This window comes from Armigeres subalbatus, chromosome 2, assembly GCF_024139115.2.
Source record: "Armigeres subalbatus isolate Guangzhou_Male chromosome 2, GZ_Asu_2, whole genome shotgun sequence".
NCBI lineage: Eukaryota > Metazoa > Arthropoda > Insecta > Diptera > Culicidae > Armigeres > Armigeres subalbatus.
Window position 1 is genome coordinate 232,611,261 of NC_085140.1, and position 20,866 is coordinate 232,632,126.

A 20,866-nucleotide genomic window follows, 5' to 3' on the forward strand; every position below is an offset into this window, starting at 1 on the left:
TGCAGATAAAAATAAAATCTATAGGCCGATGGACGAGTACTCGTCTGCGAATAAGATTCTATCGAGTGACAGTGGTGATACATGGAGCATAGATTTACCAAAAGACAAAGGTTAGACATTTACAACTTTAAAAAAATATTGCGATACAAATATGTGTACATTGGGTTCCCATTCACAGAACGCTACAGGGAAAACTCCGCTACTCTCGAAGATCAGCGCGAGAAAGAAGCATTCGTGGACAACGATACAGCCTCGAATGCACGCTCTACTTCGCCTCTCCATTTTAAGGAGCTGACTCTACTCCTCGCGTTGCTTATGATGATGTTCCACCTGAGGTGATCGGCTTGGCAGTGTCAGTGGAACCACTGCGACAAATGTAAGCTGAATAAATAAATTAATTTAATTGAATTGCTGATAATCCAAAGGACATACTGAAATGATTTATGCTCAGCAACAGGAAGACGACAGCATAGATCTAGACAAAACACAAATAGAGAAGCATAACTGAGAATTTAATGTTATACAATAAAGGTAATTGAATTTTGTAATAAAACGACAGTTTTGCGTTGGGTTTCTTTTTGTTGATATCCGAATGCAAAAGTTGGAACATCATCAAGTGGTTTTGATTCGCTTGAAAACTTACGTCATTGTAGCTTCGACTCATCCGATTGGGTAAGTATGTTTTCTCGTCCCATTGCTATGGATTGTTTTGCACAAGCCGTCGAATGTAGTATAATAATATATAATATAATAATAATAAAGGCCTAAATATAATAGCCCTGTTTGTCTGTCCCGTGACTAGCCAACCGGACGCAGCATGCGGGGAAATGTCACAAAAAATAAATATTTGACAGTTCAATTCTTTATTACTATCAGATGCAGAAAACATAAGCAGTGACAACCTTAGACAACCAGACACAGCAATTGAAGAAAAAAAATCACAGACAACAGACGTTGAAAATTTTGAATGAAAAAAAAAACACTTGCCACTGGCGCTACTGCGTTCACAAATAAACTAGTAACTATAGAATAACGGTTCATTAGGCTTTGTTTGAAACTCCTTCATGCAAAACTGGTAGGAGAAATGTCCCGAACTTCATCTCACTAAACATCTATTCATCTCATCGCAAAACAAAGAAATACAGCACCAATTTTGTTGTGTATGCTCACTGCTGGAAAAAAATCAGAAAAATTAAAAAACATCAAATTGTTTTCCATTGCTTAGTTTTTGATCAAATGAATATCGGAGCCATGAGATGAATTCCAGGAGCAGTTACCCTATTAGTTATCAAAACCTCAAAAATGACTTATGTTATTAGACCATAAGGATATGAAAATAGCCAAAAACATGTGAACATTGACAATAAAATAATAGAGCAACATTTGAAAAAGGCGTATAAGTTTAAATGATACATTTACTAATACTAATATTGTAATTTCTCTACAGGGTGCGTGACGAATGTCCGCAGTAAATTTTAAAACGGATTTTTTTTTAAATTGCATGACAATATTCAGACATATCTGACGGCAGTGGATATTGTTGGAATAAATTTCAAATAGATTGCTTCTATGATTGCAGAAAAAGATTCAGATATATCTGCAAACAGTTATTTATATTTGTTAATTATAACTGGTGTAATTTTTTTTTCAAATTTTTTTGCGAGTAATGACAAAATTCCTAGAACATTTGCAAATCTACAGATCGATATGCCTTCAATATGAATAGAGGCATACGGTAGGTTGTATTGGGCTATCATTATTTCACCCCCTTGGCTACGCCACTGGGGCTAAAGCCCCCTTGAAGTTACGTCAATGTGTTTACATATTCACTGCGTAGCTTAATAGACACTACGCATACAACGAGTTTGCAATAAATCTATAATTGAATCATATTTTTGAAAGGGATCATTCATAAATCGTACTTATCCGGATAGTCCTGTTTTGGAACAAACAATGTATTTTGTTTGTGTCGTGATTTTTTCGTATTGATTTTTAAATTTTCCATTTACAATACTGTCGGTGAGGACTATGAGACTTCTAGGAGTGATGATCGATGATAGTTGAATTTCACCAGGATGATTCCAATCTGCATAACTTTCGCAGAGGATATCAAGTGCTACCGCTCTAGTGACTAACGATGAGCTTATCGTCGCTGCTAAAAAAATAAGCTAAATAAGGCACCAGGTCCAGATTGTATTCCTGACCTGGTCTTTAAAAACGCGATTCTTGCTGCTCCAGATATATTCAGAAGCTGCCTCCAGCGATGCCTGGATGAAGGAAACTTCTCAGACCGCTGGAAACGGCAGAAGTTGGTGCTGTTACCTAACCGTGGGAGAGCCCCGGAAGATCCTTCGGCATACAGACCAGTTCACCTACTATATACAGCTGGATACACACTAGATGTGAAGAATGCATTTAATAACACTAGCTGGGCAGCTATGGCTGATTCCCTGCAACGCTTAGCAGTTTTGGGTTATCTGTGCTGGATTCTAAAAAGATATTGTCAGAACAGGTTATTTGGTTATTGTTATATGACACTGACGCTGATCAGCAGTCGATTGAAGTTTCAGCGGGTGTTCCACAGGAATCGATCCTCGGGCAGGTTCTGCGAAATGTCATGTATGATGGAATATAACGCTTGAATCACCCGTCCGCTCGATGTGAAAATAGAAGGATTTGCAGATTACTTGGGTGCTCTCTCTAACACACCATCTAACACAGCCTCTGACGCACCATATAAGTCTTACTTTGATACTCTACACTAACATTCCATTTGAGTCTAAATTGGGTTCCCACCCTTTACGCACTATGTGAGACTAACTTGGATGCTCACCCTGCCATCTGATTCACGCTCTAGCACACCAATTTGAGAATTATTTGGGTGCTCACTCTGGCACTCCCCGACACACGCTCTGATACACCATGTGAGACTTACTTAGGTTCTCACTTCTAACATGTAGTCCGTCCCACTAGCTTGCGCTCCGCGTTTCAAAGCCAAGATCATTTCACCGATCTTGATGCGTTTGACGCTTCGCATGTCCTGACCCAGCGCCGAAAGCTTTCCGGCCGCCCGCATCGATTCAAGGACTTCGGCGTAATTATCATTGTCAGTTTTCACCAACAGGGCCTTGCCTCTGTCTATAGCTTTTTTTGCGGGTAGGGATGCGCTTGACTTCCGCTTTGCGCTACTGACCAGGTGCCAGAGATTTTGGGTCCTTTGTGCCGATGGCACCGGGCAGCTGGTACCCTCTTGCGGGCCGACGATTTACGTCTGGTTGGTGCCTTTCCTAATTTTGGGCCGAGAAGTCTCCATCTCGGATCGACGCCCTTCAGGCACCTTTGCACCCCGATCTGCTCTGTCCAGACGACGTTTGGACTTTATGGTCGCACGTCGTTTGGCTTTTCTCTGAGCGCATTCGCCGGATTGCTGCCTTAGCCGTTTTGGGTTAGGCGCAGTTTTTTCTTCATGACTCGATCAGGCACTCGTCCTGTTTGAGGCTTACTTGGGTGCTCTCTCTAACATACCCTCTGACACACCCTGATACTCTTTCTGATGCACCATATGAGTCTGACTTTTGTGCTCACCTCTAACATACCACGTGAGGCTGACTTGAATGCTCACTCTACTCTCCTCTGCCATGCCTCGAGGTGTCGATAGCGATTGGTACCAACAGTTCTACGCTAAGATCCTCCTACCTCGGCATGTGCAATCCATACTAACAACTGTGCGCTCACTCTTCTCATGGTGGCGACTGTGGTTGCCACCCGCTGCGATACTCTTACCTCGACATGTCCAAACCTCTCATTCACTTCCTCGCGCTCAGCCTGCTTTCGCTATAACTAACCAATCACAAGTTAGTCATGCTTGTCGTCTGCAGGTCGGCGCGCCAGATTCTCTGCAAGCTGCAGGCAATCTGAGTGGTTGCAGTCAAAACTGCGTTCCACTTCTCCACCGCTTGGCACATCCTCTGGTTAAGGGTATCCGAAGTTGTGTCCCGACTGCAAACGTCTAGCATAGCTCTTCTTTCGACGTCGAAACGGGACATACGAACAGTATGTGCTCTGCAGTTTCATCAACACGTGGGCAGTTAGAGAAGACGGGGCTCTCCGCGTGGCCAAACTTGTGGAGGTACTGCCGGAAGCAGCCATGACCTGACAGAAATTGTGTCAAATGGAAGTGAACTTCCCCATGGGGTCTCTTCTTCCAGCATGATATATTAGGTATCAATCGAGGGGTCCACCTACCTTAATAAGAGTTATCCCACTCGCGCTGTCGTCCGGCAACCGAAGATGCGTTCGCGGGCTCCTCTGGTGCCACGTAGCTCGAAACACTCCTCGTCTTCCCAGATGACCAGCCCGACTGGCATCATACTCGCAATCATGCAGGCTGCACCGTGTGGTATCATGCGGTATGTAGATATCACTCTGAGACACATCAAGCGGTACGTGCTGTCCTGCTTCCAATGATAACTGGTTACCCCCAGAGCTAGATACGGCAACGTCTGCCAGTAGCCTACGTCTACTAGCACACACCATGAAACTGTTGGACATCATCCTCGATAATGCCGCAACAGCAGTCGAAGCCCTCTTGCACGCATAGTCAACATGGCTGGCGAAGGTCAGCTTGTCGTCTATTACGACCCCAAGGAGCTTCAAACTCCGCTTTGATGCGATCGCGACCTCACTCACGTGAATCACTGCATGCTCAACCGACTTGCGGTTGTTGACGATAACCACCGCAGTCTTATGTTGAGCGAGCTCCAGGCCTCTAGCGCTCATCCAATCCTCCACTGTGCTGATCGCGTGTGTTGCGGTCAGTCCTACCCCGGGAATTGACTCCCCGTAGATCTCCAAGGTTACGTCATCGGCGAGGCTGACGATCTTAATACCAGAAGGGAACTTTAGCTTCAATACCCCATCATACATAAGGTTCCATAATACCATGCCCAGAATGGAACCTTGCGGAACTCCTGCGGTTAGAGGAATGCTTCTCTGACCGGTATCGGTCTAGTATAATAGTACCTACACTGTTCTGGAAATAGCTTTCTAAAATCCGGTACAGGCCCATCGACGGCTAAGCCGATGTCCCAAGCAGCATCACTTGTTTCTCAATGAGTAACAGCAACTGTGATGTGACTTACTAAAGGTCTGAATTATGCACAGCGCGTCGTATGTGGAACTTCTTTGTAACACAAAATGCGCAAAAAACAAACCAATTGAGAATTGAACCATGGACCTTCATATTTGCAATTTCTAACTCCAACCATCATACCACCAATTCTATTTGAAGATTCTGCCTACATGTGCAGCATATAAACAAAGTTATTTGTAACTATATTGTGCCTCTAAGGGAACATGCGGTACTGATAAAAATAAATGTGAGCTGCAGCTTAGCACAAAGTGCTTTGAATCAATTCAGAAACATTGTGTCAACTGTAGTGCACCGAGTTGTTATTTTGTTTGTGCAACTAATCTGTTTTGCTTCCTGTTTTGTTTTGACGACCATCCAAGAAGTCATTTGAGAGGCAGGTTGCGATATTGGTGAAACGGAACTGAAACATTGTGTGTTTCTGAAACTGTAAAGTAGCTTTAGTGAGATTTAAAGTATTTCCAGAATCTTCAATGCAATTTATTAGATACAAGCAGCTATTTTGAAGATGTTGCATTAGCTGCTTGGGGTAACGAGAGCGCGATGACATCCCAGCTTGCGCTGTTGAATGTGTTCTTCACATCAAGTGTCACTAACGCACAGCATCGAATACCTCGCCTTTTCTGTTGGATCGCTATCTCGGTGGTCTTTACCACCGAGTTAATAGCGTCCAACATGGACTTACGCTTGCGAAAACCGAACTGTTTGCTAGACAGGCCGTTCGTACCCTCTGAGTACGGGGTCAGCCTGTTGAGGATGATCCTCTCTAGCCCGTCGTGTCTATAAGACAGATTGGTCTTTGCGGCGATGGGTCGACCCGGCGGCTTCCCGGCCTTCGGCAACAACGCCAATTTCTGCCTTTTTCATTTTTCGGGGAATCTATACTCATCAAAGCATCTCTGCATAGCTAGCCTGGACATGTTCGGGTTCGCTATGATTGCTGCCTTGAGAGCACTGTTCGGAACTCCATTAGGCCCTGGAGCTGTCACCAAGGATTAGGCAACCGCGAGTAACTCTTCGTTCGTCATCGGAGCCACTATTTCGGCCGCACTCATATTGCAGGAGGCCAGGGATTTGTGGCTCGGGATGAAAAGACTACTTCGATAATCCTCGCCAACCTATCCGGGGACTGTTTGGAAGTGAAGAGCTCCCTTTGGTCTTGGCCATCACTATCCTGTAGGCGTCACCACAAGGATTCGCGATGGCTCCTTCGCATAGGTTGTCGAAACACGCTCTCTTACTGATCTTGATGGCTTTGTTAAAAGCCAGTTTCACAGCTCGAAACACTTCACGGCGGTCCTTTCTTTCATCATCGGTGCGGGCACGTTGCATCCTTCGTCTAGCCTTGAGGCAGGTTGATCAAAGGGCCGCAATTTCGGTACTCCACCAGTATACCGGGCGTCTGCTATTTCTGGGCAGGGCTTACCTCGGCATGGTGGCGTTACACCCCAAGCAGCACGCGCAACATCTTTCAAATAGCTGTTTGTTCCTAAAAAATTGCATTGAAGACACTGGCAATACATCGAGTCACATTAAAGCCACTTTCCAGTTTCAGAAACCTACAATGTTTCATTTACGTTTAAGTGGCGTTGCAATATGCCACGCATCTGACTTCTTGGGTGATTTAGAATGCAATGTGTTTCATATCAGAGACAAAACAGATAAGTTGCAGTATTAATAACTCTTCGGTTCATTGATGTTACGACAATGTTTCTGATATGTTGCAAAACACTTTGAGCTCAGCTGAGCAGCATTTTATTTTTGACAGTCGCCTGCTTGTTCCGTATAAGGTACAATGAAGTTACAAATGACTTTGTTGTTTATGTAGTGCACTCATAGCAGAGTATCCAAATAGAGCTCATGGTGTGATGGTTATAGTATAAGATTAGAAATCTCTAGGTCCATGGTTCAATTCCCGGTTGATTTTTGTGTTTTTATTTTCATTGTAGCCGCAAGATGTTGCAAATAGGCTCCACCTCTTGCGCTTTTTGTGTCACAAAGGAGTTCCAAATACGACGGGTTGTGCATAACTCCGACCTTTAGTAAGTCACACTACAGTTGTTGTTACTCACTGAGAAACAAGTGGTGTTGCTTGGGACGTGCGTGATAGGACAGACCTTCAGTGTTGCCTTCCAGTCCCAGGGGCGCTATGAAAACTTCGTTGTCGTAGTGATTGGTTCTCCACCCACAGACCTGACAGGGATTCTCGGACCTCAGATGTTGCACTCCATAGTTGATCTTGAAGCGAATTGCTAGATGATCACTATGGGTGTAACCGTCGTCCACCCTCCAGTCCAAGACTGGTACCAGACCAGTACTAACAAACGTTACGTCAATCCATAACTATACCCCGTTTCTTCTGAACGTGCTAGCGGAACCATCTTTCACTAGCACTACGTCGAGCTTCGCTAGCGCCTCTAGTAACGCTTGACCCCTTCAATTGGTGCAGCAACTGCCCACTCCACTGCCCAAGCGTTAAAATCTCCTGCTAAAATTCCACTGGCTTACGACCCACTAGGTCAGCCTATTGATCATCTGTTTGAACCATTCTAATGGTCACCTTGGTGGGGCATAGCAGCTACAATAGAACACACCATTGATCTTGGAGTGTACGGATCGGGTACCGTCCCGTCGTGCAAATAGCCGCCATCCTAGACCCGTCCGCCACCCAATTGCCGTTATCGACAGGACAGTTGTAGAACTTGTGCCCCAACTCTAAGTACCGGTAGCACCACCCAGCAAACACAAGATCATATATCATAGCGAATAAGTATACAAAGTGGAGGCCATATACGTGCATTTTGCACGCAGTCAAATGGAACAATGTGCCTATATCGCCTCCACCTTGTACACTTATTCGCTAGCATATGCGATTTTGTGTTGGCTAGGCAGTCCACTGAGGGCGGCTGGAGTTTGCACACTGGCCATACTGACCAGTCGATCTTCAACCTCTCACGCTCCATTTTGGCTTCCGCAACCGGTAACCTACGATAGACCTGCATTCCAAAGGGATCGCCTCGAGTTCTTCTCGACCTCAGTACCGCACTGGTCTCTGACGGCAGAGACGACGTCATCCGCGTTCGTGACCTCGTCCAGTTGCTTGTACTGAAAGGTCACTTCCGCCCCCAACGACTTCACCTCGGCGTCGTAACCCAAGACCTCTTGGGCCAGCTTCCTGTAGTCAGTCCCACTAGCCTGCGCTCCGTGTTTCAGAACCAAGATCATTTCACCGGTCTTGGTGCGTCTGACGCTTCGAACGTCCTGACCCAGCGCCGAAAGCTTTTCGGACAAACATACCGGGTATAGCATTGTCTATTATCCGAAATAATTACCAATATGGTCAAAATTACTAAGGGCCGGGGACAATGTTTAGAAATTAATCAGGGTACACCGGCGGACATGTTTGCGGGTTGTAAACGCATACCCCACAGTATTGTATGATGCGGTGTGCGTCATTGCTGGGATGATGCCGATAGACATATCCCTGGAGGATGACGTAGAGTGCTTCAACGATAGGGACTCGGTGCATGTGCGACCGGTCAAGAGAGCAGCCTCACTGCTCAAATGGCAAAGAGCATGGAAAACCACAGTCAAACTGATATCGGATGTGTCAAGTTGGGTTAATAGAAAGCATGGTTAGATCAACTTTCACCTTACACAGGTGTTGACTGAACATTTCGATCGTTTTACAAATTCTTGCATAGATTCGGGTTTGCAGAATTTGCGGAGTGCCCGAAATGCATGGACCGATTCTATGGTGATGTTTGCTTGCCCGCGATTCGATGTTAATCGAAATGGCATGCTGCTTGTCAGCGGCATGGACATGACCCTGGACAACATCACGATAAGATATGCCGACGAGACGAGCTAGCCTTGGGCTGAAAGTTTCTTTAATAAAGATATATGCCGGGATTATAATATTTGAAATGCGGTGAAAACCGCAGGTCAACAGATCATGTCGAAGAATGCAGCGGTGGTGGCGATTCGACCAAACCAACGGCTGCAGTAGAGACTATAGCCTCAGTATAGTACTGTGATGCTGTGAACACCTAAAACTCACCCCGACAACAAACTTGTCGCGGGTTGGCTGCGGGGACCAACGTATGTAAATATAGAGGTCACTGCGGTTCATGTGCGGTGGTTGTTTGTAATTTTACACGGCGTTGAATTTTAAAAACTTTTTGCTAAGAGCTGTCAGTCGATTCAGAACGGAGATTTTGAATATTGTGGCGTTGGTTGGATGTATGAACTGCATTGGCTCGATGCATTGTTTGTGTCACACGTTGCATGTTCTCGACCTAAACCAAGGAGGAGATAATTCCGTAATTATTGAATAATTCTGACTGAAATGGTCTTAGAATGGTGTCTTGAAGCTTGTTTGTAATGTTATGGCATTATTATTTTTATTATTAAGTAAGGCTTGTTTGCCTATGAGATGGGCAGTAACACCACCTGATGGATAGATTAGGACCTCATTGGTTTATTGTCTGCAGTTGTTACAGTCATTGAATTTCAAAACCGCATTTATTGAAAACTTAGGTGTGCCTCAAATGTTTTATTAATTGACTCATACACTTCAGTGCAGAAGGTAGCATAATTTTATTTACTAACTCAATCGAGCCACAAGGGAGACCAGCATAGCAAAAAGTCCGTAGTACGGAACGAGTAACAAAGAAGGAAAATTTGAAGCATAAATCAAAACTTTATCAAAATGAATTCTTAACTAAACACTAAATAAAAAGCGGTTCTTTTCCACACGAACTTCCTCGTGCGCCACCAGGGAGCAAGGTGAGCTTTATGTGTTACACATAAGGATCGAAAAGTTTTTCCACACTGATTCCTCCCGCACTCGCTCGGTTCGACCTTGCAAACGGAGCCGTAAACCGAGCTGCCTTTTGGGTCACATAAAATAATTAAAATATCTTTTCTACACGAACCGATCTACTCGGCGGAAGAAGTTGGAGAAACTTTTGAGCTTGCCCCGGCATTTAATTACGTAATTGGTTTGCGAGAGTCATAAAACCCAACGTACGAAAAACGTTAGAAGCAATCCACCGGCAGAGCTACCGAATCAATATGAGCTGTCTATTTTCAATCCCTCGCTAGTCCTCACCGAAAGATGGGGAAAACTTGATGTCATCATCATTATCGTTATCATTATCGCCATTATTTCTCACCCTTGCATACTCGAAAGAAAGATTTCTTCAGGTTGGAGGATGCTTGTAGTATTTGAAAACCTTTATAATGCTTTCATTGATATTTCAGCACATCATCATTTATTTTTGTTAGACTTGTGAGTTTTGCTTTTATCATAATTATCCATCTCTTGCATGACAAAAAGCCTCACGCTACTCAATAAATAAAAATCGAGAAGTGTATTAGGCATGGCAGCCTTCCTCACTTGATAAACTGAATGATTCAAATCACCACTATCTAAACAACTGACAGATCAAAAAGCGTATGGCTTTCCTTCGTGGTTGTTTGAGATCGACAAAAATCGTACGTTAAATCGTATCGTAAAATCTTGTAATCGTATTTGTACAAGAACTTGGATGAAGATACCTGTGATCTATCTCCTCATTCCAACGACTGTGAGGTTCAATCTAGGTTTGGCCCCAGTAGTGTAGCGGCGAAGCGCTGTTTCGTACGTATCAGAAATCCTTTATTTAATAACTGTTTTCATTTCACAGCTCATAAAGCCCCAAAGAGGAGAGGCAGTACAAGCTTTTGTAGCCACCAAGGAAGAATTAGCCTGCTTCTAATCCCTATTATTGCTGAAAAACAAGCTAAATCCTAAATCACTTAATACAGATTCTGATAAAGAACCATATGTACATAAATAATGGGACGTTCTTTTCAATAATATCAAAATTGTTCAACCCAATTTAACGCAACGCTTGGGCATCGGCGACCGTAATCAAGGGGTTTTATCTTACACCTACCCCTGTACAAGATAAAAATGAGCCATTATTTGCATGAAATATATGCACAATGAACCGCTTAGTTGGGATTCATTTTACGTTTACACATTAATTATAATTACACAGTCTCAGGGAATGGGAATAATGGCCAATTACATTATTCATGGAGTAGAGAATAGTGGCTTTTTATACAACTGAGCGATGAATGGGAATTCGGCTTAATTTGTTTCTGGAGTGTGACTGTTTCAACATTTACGATACGCCCGATCCACCCTTGTTTTATGGCACATTCTCTGAATGAGCAGTCTCGCTGAATTTAATTGAACTAAATTTAATCAACTCCAGACAACGATTACATTCCACACTATATGTAATGCATCCCAACAAGAGCGATTAGCAAATTCCTCAGCAATCTTAATAAGGCTAATCAACAATGACGACTTGTGACGTTGGTTTCGTTCCACCTACCCTGTACCGCTCGTTAGTAGTATCAGGAATGCAATAATTTTAATTAACAAGCTTTTAAAACGGGAATATGAAAATTATGACGCTCCGGCACAAACCTTGTTATCTTGTTAACATTCCACTTTTGCTCCCGTGTAATGCCAATCTTTGCGCTGTTTCATCACCTCATTGCTTTCGCTGGCACCAGCAGCACATCGTATCTTCCCATCCAAACATCCGCTTCGGCAGCAACAGAACGCTTCCACCCAAAGCCGGGACGCAGGACCCGAAATATTTTCCATTGTAAACGTTCCACCGGCAGCAGGACACGGATGCGAGCGACGACACGGGAGCAGCGGGAGATCAAGTGAAAATAATTACCATAATAAAAGAAAAATTATAGCTTCTCTGGATTCATTGCGACAAGAATTTAAACCAACGGGAAATAAAGGTGGATTGTTTCGGTCCTGTGCGCTCTTGACTCAGTCAAGCAGTTTGGTATTCGTAGTCAAGTGCTGGCTTTCTCGTGATTGCAGATGCTCTGTGACAATCAAAATATTTCCAACAGTCAATTTATTGCGCTGGAAGTGTTTAACATTTAGCACGACAACGGGTTAAATTCTATCAATTTTGAACTTGTCACTTAGTATCAGAGTTAATGAATATAGTTCTCATTGGCAACGGGATCCAATTTGTAACAAACAAGATTGAAATAGTTAATCAGAAACGATACTGACGTCAATTGACAAACTGTATGTAACGATGGCTCGCCACTATGAGTAAATGATATAGATAACATGTAAAGAATAAAATAATTATTTAGGAACAACATGTGATGTAAAATCTAGCGACTAGGAGGTCAGGGGCGTCAGTACGATGAAACGATACACCGGATTTTCTACGTCAATAGACCTATTTTTTTACTAAATCGAAAGTGACAAACCCCTTCAACAGGACTTGGACAGTTGGACACACTTCGTCCTCCAGCAGTTAAACAAGGCCGTAATTTTCAGCAACATCCTTGGTTTTGTCATTTCCTCACAGGGTGCTCCATCCAAGCCCTAATCGGTAACTAGGATTCGAGAACATCCCTAGTGGAGACCGGATTTTCGTTCTAGCGATGACGCTGTTCCTTGTTGCCATTAACCGGGTGTTTCGTACTCGTGGTGACTCGAGTTTAGGTTAACAATATTAAATTTTAAGGATGAAAGATTCGGGATCAGATAATTTCGGCTGATCATCTAGACATTTTTCATCCGGGACGATGTGGGGCGACTAAACAAAACAAAACCTTAAAAAAGAGAAAAAACATAATGTTAGATTTTGATATCAGAAGAACAAAGAAAACTAAAATGGCCAACAAGTAAACAATATCACGATCAGAGCATGAAATATTCAGCTTCATGAAGCAAATTCGTTCCGACTTTTGACAATCATGTTTTGATTATCCAAAATATAGAATGACTTACTCAGTTTACTGCTTCATAGATTCATTCAATTGATTACCACTGAATATGGAAACCGCGCGCGAAAAAAAACATAATTAGCCTTGATTATACTTATATTTGCCGCTAAAAATGCCCCTCAATTGAACGTCAGGATTAGATCTATGCGTGTATTTATTTAAATTATCTAAAATGTGTTCAGTTTTACAATAATAATTTGTGAAATTCAAATAAATACTCACTGACCCATATTCATTCCGAAAATTGACTGTGCAGAGCCGAATATGTTTAGAAGCGAAGTGACACGATCACACGATGGTGATCACGATCTCCCAAAACACCTCGGGTTGTTAACCTCGGACCACAAGGGTATCCAATAATTGCTCTCTGGAGGCGTAATTTTCCGAGCAGAACATAACTACGTGATCGATGTCATCGTAACCAACTCTGTACCTACATAAGTTGCTATCGACAAGGTTTATTCTGTACAGATGTACTACTTGATACTTGATGGGCTACAGCTCTTCGATGAACCTACGCCGAATGGAGTATCCTTCTCCACTGGACTCGATCCTGGGCCAATCGCTTCCAGTCGCCCTGAATATTGAGCGCCCTCAGGTCCTCTTCAACTGCAAAAAGCCATCGTGTACGCGGCCTTCCACGAAGCCTGCTGCCTCTTCCGGGTTCTCTACTAAATATTATCTTCGCTTGTCGTTCTTCCGGCATACAAACAACGTGACCAGCCCACCGTAGTCTGCCGTGTTGTATAAGCTTAATAATATCCAGCCCTTTATACACCTGGTACAATTCGTGATTCATGCGACGCCGCCAGATACCGTTCTCCTGTTCACCGCCGAGTATTGTCCGCAGTACCTTACGCTCAAACACTCCGAGAGCTCTACGATCAGCCTTCTTTAACGTCCATGTCTCATGGCCATATAAAGCCACCGGAAGAATCAGAGTAGTATACAGCGCGAGTTTTGTTTTCGTTTGCAGACTACGGGACTTAAGCTGGTTACGAAGTCCGTAATAAGCCCTATTTGCAGCTGCAATACGCCTTTTCACCTCGCGGGTAACATCATTATCGCACGTCACTAATGTTCCAAGATACACAAATTCTTCTACCACTTCAAATTTTTCACCATCCAGCACTATTTCGCTACCACCACCACTAATGAACCCACGTTGATTGCCAGCGACCATGTACTTCGTTTTGCTGGTATTGATCGTGAGTCCAATCCTCGCTGTCTCCCTCTTATAATGCGCAAAAGCCTCTTCCACGGCACGGCGATCAATTCCGATAATATCGATATCGTCCGCAAATCCCAGGAGCATATGCGATTTTGTGAAAATGGTACCGCTTCTTTGCACACCAGCTCTCCTAATCGCTCCCTCGAGCGCTATATTGAACAGTAGGTTCGAGAGTGCATCACCCTGCTTTAATCCATCTAAGGTATCAAATGACGTCGATATTTCACCCGCAACCCTTACACTTTATTTCGATCCATCCAACGTTATACGAATCAGCCGTATCAGTTTCGCCGGAAAACCATGTTCAAGCATAATTTGCCATAATTCATTCCGTTTCACTGAATCGTACGCCGCCTTGAAATCAATAAACAGATGATGTGTCTGCAAGTTGTACTCCCGGAATTTATCATGGATTTGTCTTAGGGTAAACATTTGATCCGTCGTTGATCGGCCCTCACGAAAACCTGCTTGGTATTCGCCGACGAAGGACTCTTCAAGCGGTCTCAATCTGTTGAACAGAATACGGGCCATAATTTTGTACGCCGAATTAAGGAGGGTTATTCCTCGGTAATTGGCGCACTCTAGTCTGTGCCCTTTCTTAAAGAGAGGGCAAATGAGGCCGTCCAACCAGCTAGCAGGCATTTCCTCGTCTTCCCATATTTTCGACATAATATGGTGCAGAACTTCGTAAAGCTGCTCACTGCCATGTTTGAGAAGTTCAGCCGGGAGCTGGTCCTTCCCCGCAGCCTTATTGTTTTTCAGCTCTTTGACAGCTTTTTAACCTCATCTAGTGTAGGTGATTCCACAGCTTGTCCATCGTCGCTAATATTTATTCTGTTCTCCGATGCACCGTCACTTCCTCCATTCAACAAAGTCTCGAAGTGTTACTTCCACCTGGCAGCCACTTCAGTTTTATCTGTCAGCAAATTCCCTTGTTGGTCGTTGCACATGACGAGAGATGGCGCTGTCTTTCTCCGCACGCCATTGACAGACTCATAAAACCTCCGCATATCGTTCTGCTCCATTTTTTTCTGCGCCTCACTAATCACTTGTTCTTCGTACTCTTTTTTTTCCTGCGGTGGGTTCGTTTTTCGGCTGCTCTTGCTTCCTTGTACCGATCTCTATTCGATCGGGTACCTGACACCAACATCCGGCTTCTGGCAACGTTCTTCTCGTCTGTCACTCTCTGGCACTCCACATCGAACCAACCCGTCCTGGGTCGCCTCTGTGCAGTGCCTACCACTTCTCGTGCTGTTGTGCTCACCGCTCCATGGATCGACTCCCATAAATCGTTGATGTTGTCGTCGGGGGTGACAATGGGTCAAATGGGGGTGAGAATGGGTAGCTGTTTCAACTACTTAGAATGCTTGTAGAATAGATTGAACGTACCTGAGGGCAAGAAGACTAAAATATAAGAGACCTTTTTGAACGATTTTGCTGTACGACCTCCAGACTGCCAGTAAGAGCGATGACCCATTGTCACCCCCGATGGCGGTAGTGATGATTGGACAATGGACAAAAGCGAATAAAGCTTCGGCTTAAGTCCTCACCTCTGAACCACGCTCGCAAATAAACTTCTGGAATTATGGAAAATAGCCACCGTGCATATTCGTTGTGTGTCCAATTCCTTTGCCAACTCTGAAGAGTACTGACGAGCCAGCCTTGGGCTGAAAGTCTCCCCAATAAAGACATAAAAAAGAATTGTCCAACAAAAACCTCACCTTCCTGTGCATCTACCTTTGCTAGCGAGTCCGCTTTCTCATTGCCTTAGATTAAGCAGTGATATGTGACCTAAACAAAGGCAATCTTGAATGAGCAAAGTTCATTGCTGCCAGTTCAGCATCATTGACCGAACACGATTCCTGAAGTTTTCGGAAGGTGGTTAAACAAAAAATAGTAATTTGAATAGCATGTTTCATGGGCAGATCGTATCCAATTGAGAAACTGTTGTTGGTGAAGTGAAATCGAGAGGGAGTATAACATGGAAGACAAAGATCCGAAGAAATGTAGTTGAGATAGACTCTCAGACTCTGTTTTCGAAGTTTTCTAAGTCAAGTATTTTACTTGTTCTACATTTGATGAGTATTCTTAGTGAGAGCTCCCAGTAAACGGTTATGTTATGCGTTGAATGCATACAGTCAATGGCAATACGCAAAAGACGATACTGTATTCTTTCCAATTTGATTAGGTGGCAATCAGCTGCTGAGAGAAAGCAGAAAGAGCTGTAGTCTAGAACAGAGAGAATGGTTGTTTATTGAGTTTGATGGAGTCTTCCGGGTGATCCCCCCCATGTTCCGGAGATAGAACATAGAAAATGGAACATTTTTCGGCATTTCTTTATCAAATACACTGGGCTCGCTTTGAACGCGACTTTTTTTATATGCGTATTTTTTGCGTGGTTTTATGGATTTACGCGGTTTTTTACGCGAATTTCAAAAAAAAAATATTTTTTCACGCCATTTTTCAAAAATGTCTTGAAATCACGTGAAAATCGTTAAAAGTTGATTTATTCAAAAGTCGTTTTTTCCGTGGATTTCGGATTTTACGCGGTTTTCGAAAAAATATTCATAGTCCTTTTCAATAGAAAACACTAACAGTATATAATAAAGGTACCTACGATGCTAGGTCATTAGAACGAAGGCCGTCAATCCCGAAGGTCATGTGGCCACAGCCGCTAGGGAGAGTGAAAAGAGAGAAATAAAAGTAATATGTGAAATGTGAAAAGCGAGAAGCAAGAAGGGGAAAGTAAGAAGTAAGAAGTGTGAAGTGAGAAGCGAGAAGTGAGGAAGTGAGAAGTAAGAAGTGAGATGTGAGTGCGTAGTGAGTAGTGAGAAGTTAGATGTGACAAGTGACAAGTGAGAATTGAAAAGTAATATGTAAGAAGTGAGAAGTGTGATAAGTGAGAAATGAGAAGTAATATGTGAGATGTGAGAAGCAAGAAGAGAGAAATGAGGACTGTGAAGTGAGTAGTAAGAAGGTAGAAATGAGAAGTGACAAGTGAGAGGCGAGAAGATATAGAGATGTGAGAAGATAGAGATGTGAGAAGGGAGAAGTGAGAAGCGAAAGCGAAAAGTGATAAATGAAAAGTGGGAAGAAGCGAGAAACAAGATTGAGAAATGAGAAGTAACAACTGAGAAATTAGGTACGATGAGTGGGATTTAAGATGTTAGAAGTGAGAAACGAGGAGAGATAAGTAAGAAGTACAATGTGTGAAGTAAATAGTGTAAAGTTAGAAATGAGCTTAACTTGGCTTAGCTCTGATTGACTACACATATCTGTGGTTGCTACTACGTGATTGACCAGAATCAGTGAAATTGCACAAAGAATCAACTGAATGATTGACTGGTATTGTTCAAGCATTCTCATTGTGCAAGTTTCAGTGACTCTAATATTCAAATGATCAATAACAGCGCCGGCAACGTCCTTGTAGTCAGTTAGGAAGAGGGAAGGAATATTAGTAGGTGGTTTTTGCTATTTGAAGACCGTGTTGACCTCTGCGTCTCCACAAAAACCATAGGAAGGATAATCTGTTAGTTGGTAGGCATCGTTGGATCTGGATTCACTCTGATAATTATCTTATAAGCGATACGTCCATGCCATTCTTTATACACAGTGATTTTACCTAACCATGATTCGGCCGCACAAATTAGAAAAAAAAACTAACTACCTGCACACCGAGCAGGAACACGATCAAACGCATATCTTTTGATTTACTCCCCGACCGCACAAACTACAACGATACCAGAACGTTCGACGTGTCTATGAACCGAGCATATCACAATAGAGTGAAAAATGGCAAATGCAATCGTTTAAGCATCGAGGACAAAAAAGTCAAAATTTGAATCACTCTAATGGACAATAGTCACCATGCATGCCCGATGGCATATGCAAACTGTGGAGGATCGCGTGGATTTTTGACGACCGAACCGACGTGCAGTATTCTGTAAGTACTTACTTGCCCTTACTTGACCGGAGCAAACACGTGAAAACCACAAAAGAATCGATTTCTAGTGAAGTCGTTTTTTATTCGGTTTTTGGGATTTACGCGTTTTTTACGATTTTTATTTACGCGGAACGTATCCCCCGCGTAAAAACCGACTCCAGTGTATTCAAAATGGAGTTTACAGGTACCTTTAGAATCGAACACGACCCCAAGGTATTTAGGAGATAAAAATAGGTAGATGTAAAATTCCAGCAGCTTTATTTTTAGCTGAACAGGGCACCGCTTCTTAGTTAACACAGCCAACTGAGTTTTTTCGATAAAAACCTGATCCCTAAACTGCCGTAATCTGAAAAAATGACGTATACGCCATTTTCTAAAAATGGTGTTAACGAGTGCTACTCATCAAGCTCTTTAACAGAAAAATGAAAAACATGCATGTTGTAAAATGGCTGTTACGTCACTTTTCCAGATTACGGCAGTAAATGTCTGGCCCAAACAGTCAGATTATTGAGGGTAGTTTGCAATGGTCCTTGCAAGACATATGCACATGGACCTCTCAGAGAGACGATGGCATCATCTGCAAGTTGTCTTAGCGTGCATTGTCCATCCAAATAATTGCCAATATCTTTAAAATAGAAATGATAAAGTAAGGGACTTAAACATGAAACTTGGAGGAGGCCCATTCGACTATTTCTGGAAGTTGTCAGAGTGCCGAGTGTAAAGTTTATGTATTTTTCTGACAAAAAATTTATTTATTCTTATTTTTCTTAGGAGAAGGGAAAATTCTGAGTTGAATTTACTAAACTCTTACTCAAGAGAGCGCAAAACTTCCTCATATTTTCTACCAACAGAATAATACATTCCTAATGACAGATTTACCTCATATCAAAATGCACTGAAATATACTTGACCAAATATAATAATCAACCACGAGACAGTAAACGCAAAGCATTTTGCTTGATAGTACCTCTAGACTAATTAAAAACAAAATCATTGAAACACTTATTAAAAAAATTCGAAACATGCTCAATCAAGGCGAATTGTACAAAAAAATATTCAAAATATCGGATAATCGGTCACAAGAATGGCTAGTGCTGCAAGACCAACAAAACATCTATTAAAAATGCTTCAATATCTATCAAAAGTAATCTTGCTCTGTGAGCAGGGTTATTTGAAAATTATTGAACTGTCATTCTTATGATTAATTTGATTTTAATTCGTGAATCGGACTAAAGCCTAAGAATACTAAAGCCAATTGCTCCCTGTGCTCAACGGACAGCTGTATATCTGAAGACAGCAACGCTAGACAATCGTTTGTTCCTTTACCTTTTCGAAAAACAAACTGAGTATTTTAGACTTAGGGTCTGTTAACAAATTACGTAACACAAAAATCCGAGTTTTTGACCCCACCCTCCCCCTCGTAACAAAAAGTAACGTTTTTCGCACCCCCTCCCTCCCCCATATAACGCGTAACTGAGAAAATTTTAAATCCATTTTTTTCTCTCTGAAGCATGTGGGTTTTGGTATTTATTGAAAACTGTTAGAATAGAAACGGCACATGATTAAAACCAAGGATATCAAGAATGCAGCTAGTAAAAAACTTAAATAGAATTGCGACCATGACCATTGAAATTTTAGTTTAGCGGGACTGTAATGACTAAAACGATAACGGTAGACAAATCATTTTTAAATGGGACTGTTTCTGTGGCTGAGCTAAGATGCAAAATTGCTTAGAATGAAAATACTTCCAAATTTAGCAACAATTATTCGAACAAAACTTGCTGTTTTTTAGGATTCCAAAAAAAAACATCAAAATAGCCTGCACTGATAAAAAGTAAAAAAATACAAAGACTAGCATGGGACAATTATGCGTAGTATGGTAGTAAAGAGGAAAGGTTGGTACGTATTCATCGTCGTGATTAAGATATATTGGCAATTACTTCAATCAGTGATTAAAAAAACTTCTTAGATAAACTTTTATTCGCGTTATGCGTAACATTTGCTAGTACCCACCCCTCCCCCACCTTTTAGTTTAACAAAGTATAACGCAAGTTGGTCCTCCCCTCTTCCCCCAAAAGCGTTACGTAATTTGTGAACAGACCCTTATGCATTTTGTTCTACCCAATGGTCGATTCTTGAAAGGATCATTTTCTCTAATAATTCGGCAATCAGTATGAATTGAATCAGTTATGTGATGAATTGTTATCAGACGCTGGTTTCCCATGGTTTTGAATAGCTGTTACATTCACCTGTCGCTATTCTGGTGGCACAACGTTGTACTCCATGAAACAGTAATCGTCTTTTTGCGATATCTGGGAGATTTTCCGGAAGATTGAATTTGCGGTTATCGCATCTCGGAGTAGAGTTATTCGATGAAAGAAGAGACATAAGATTTATTAAGTTAATTTAAAATTGTAGGAGGTTGCGACTGATAGAATTGATTTTTACGTTGGCTTTCTCAGTCTAAATCAATTAAGTCGGCTAGTTTGACATAGCTCGTATCGGTCCCATGTATTGGACCTTTTTCAAAGGATAACTAGAAATATAATACGTTTTAGAACATAGACACAATAGCATGAACAATTACTTAAACATACCCTGTCGACCCATAACTCCCGCGATCGTCATTGAGAACGGACGTAATTAATTATCCGCTTCTCAACCTAAGAAGTGCACCGCGAAGGCAGCGATAAATCGAATTGAACCAACGCTC

The 20,866-nt window shown here is 42.4% G+C and overlaps 2 protein-coding genes across 6 annotated transcripts in view; both read left to right on the forward strand.

Annotated features, from left to right (window-relative positions):
* The window catches only part of LOC134211882 (lachesin-like), a 137,869-nt gene extending 137,313 nt beyond the window's left edge, over nt 1-556 (forward strand). For all 5 annotated transcript variants that reach the window (XM_062689244.1, XM_062689243.1, XM_062689245.1 and 2 more), the window contains 2 exons: nt 6-110; nt 179-556. In XM_062689244.1, coding sequence (XP_062545228.1) covers nt 6-110; nt 179-339 — 266 coding nt within the window. In that variant the 3' untranslated portion in view covers nt 340-556. The remainder of the gene's footprint in view (nt 1-5; nt 111-178) is intronic.
* LOC134211883 (uncharacterized) overlaps nt 1-20,866 on the forward strand; it is a 33,290-nt gene that overhangs the window by 10,658 nt on the left and 1,766 nt on the right. The gene's annotated exons all lie outside the window — the stretch shown is intronic.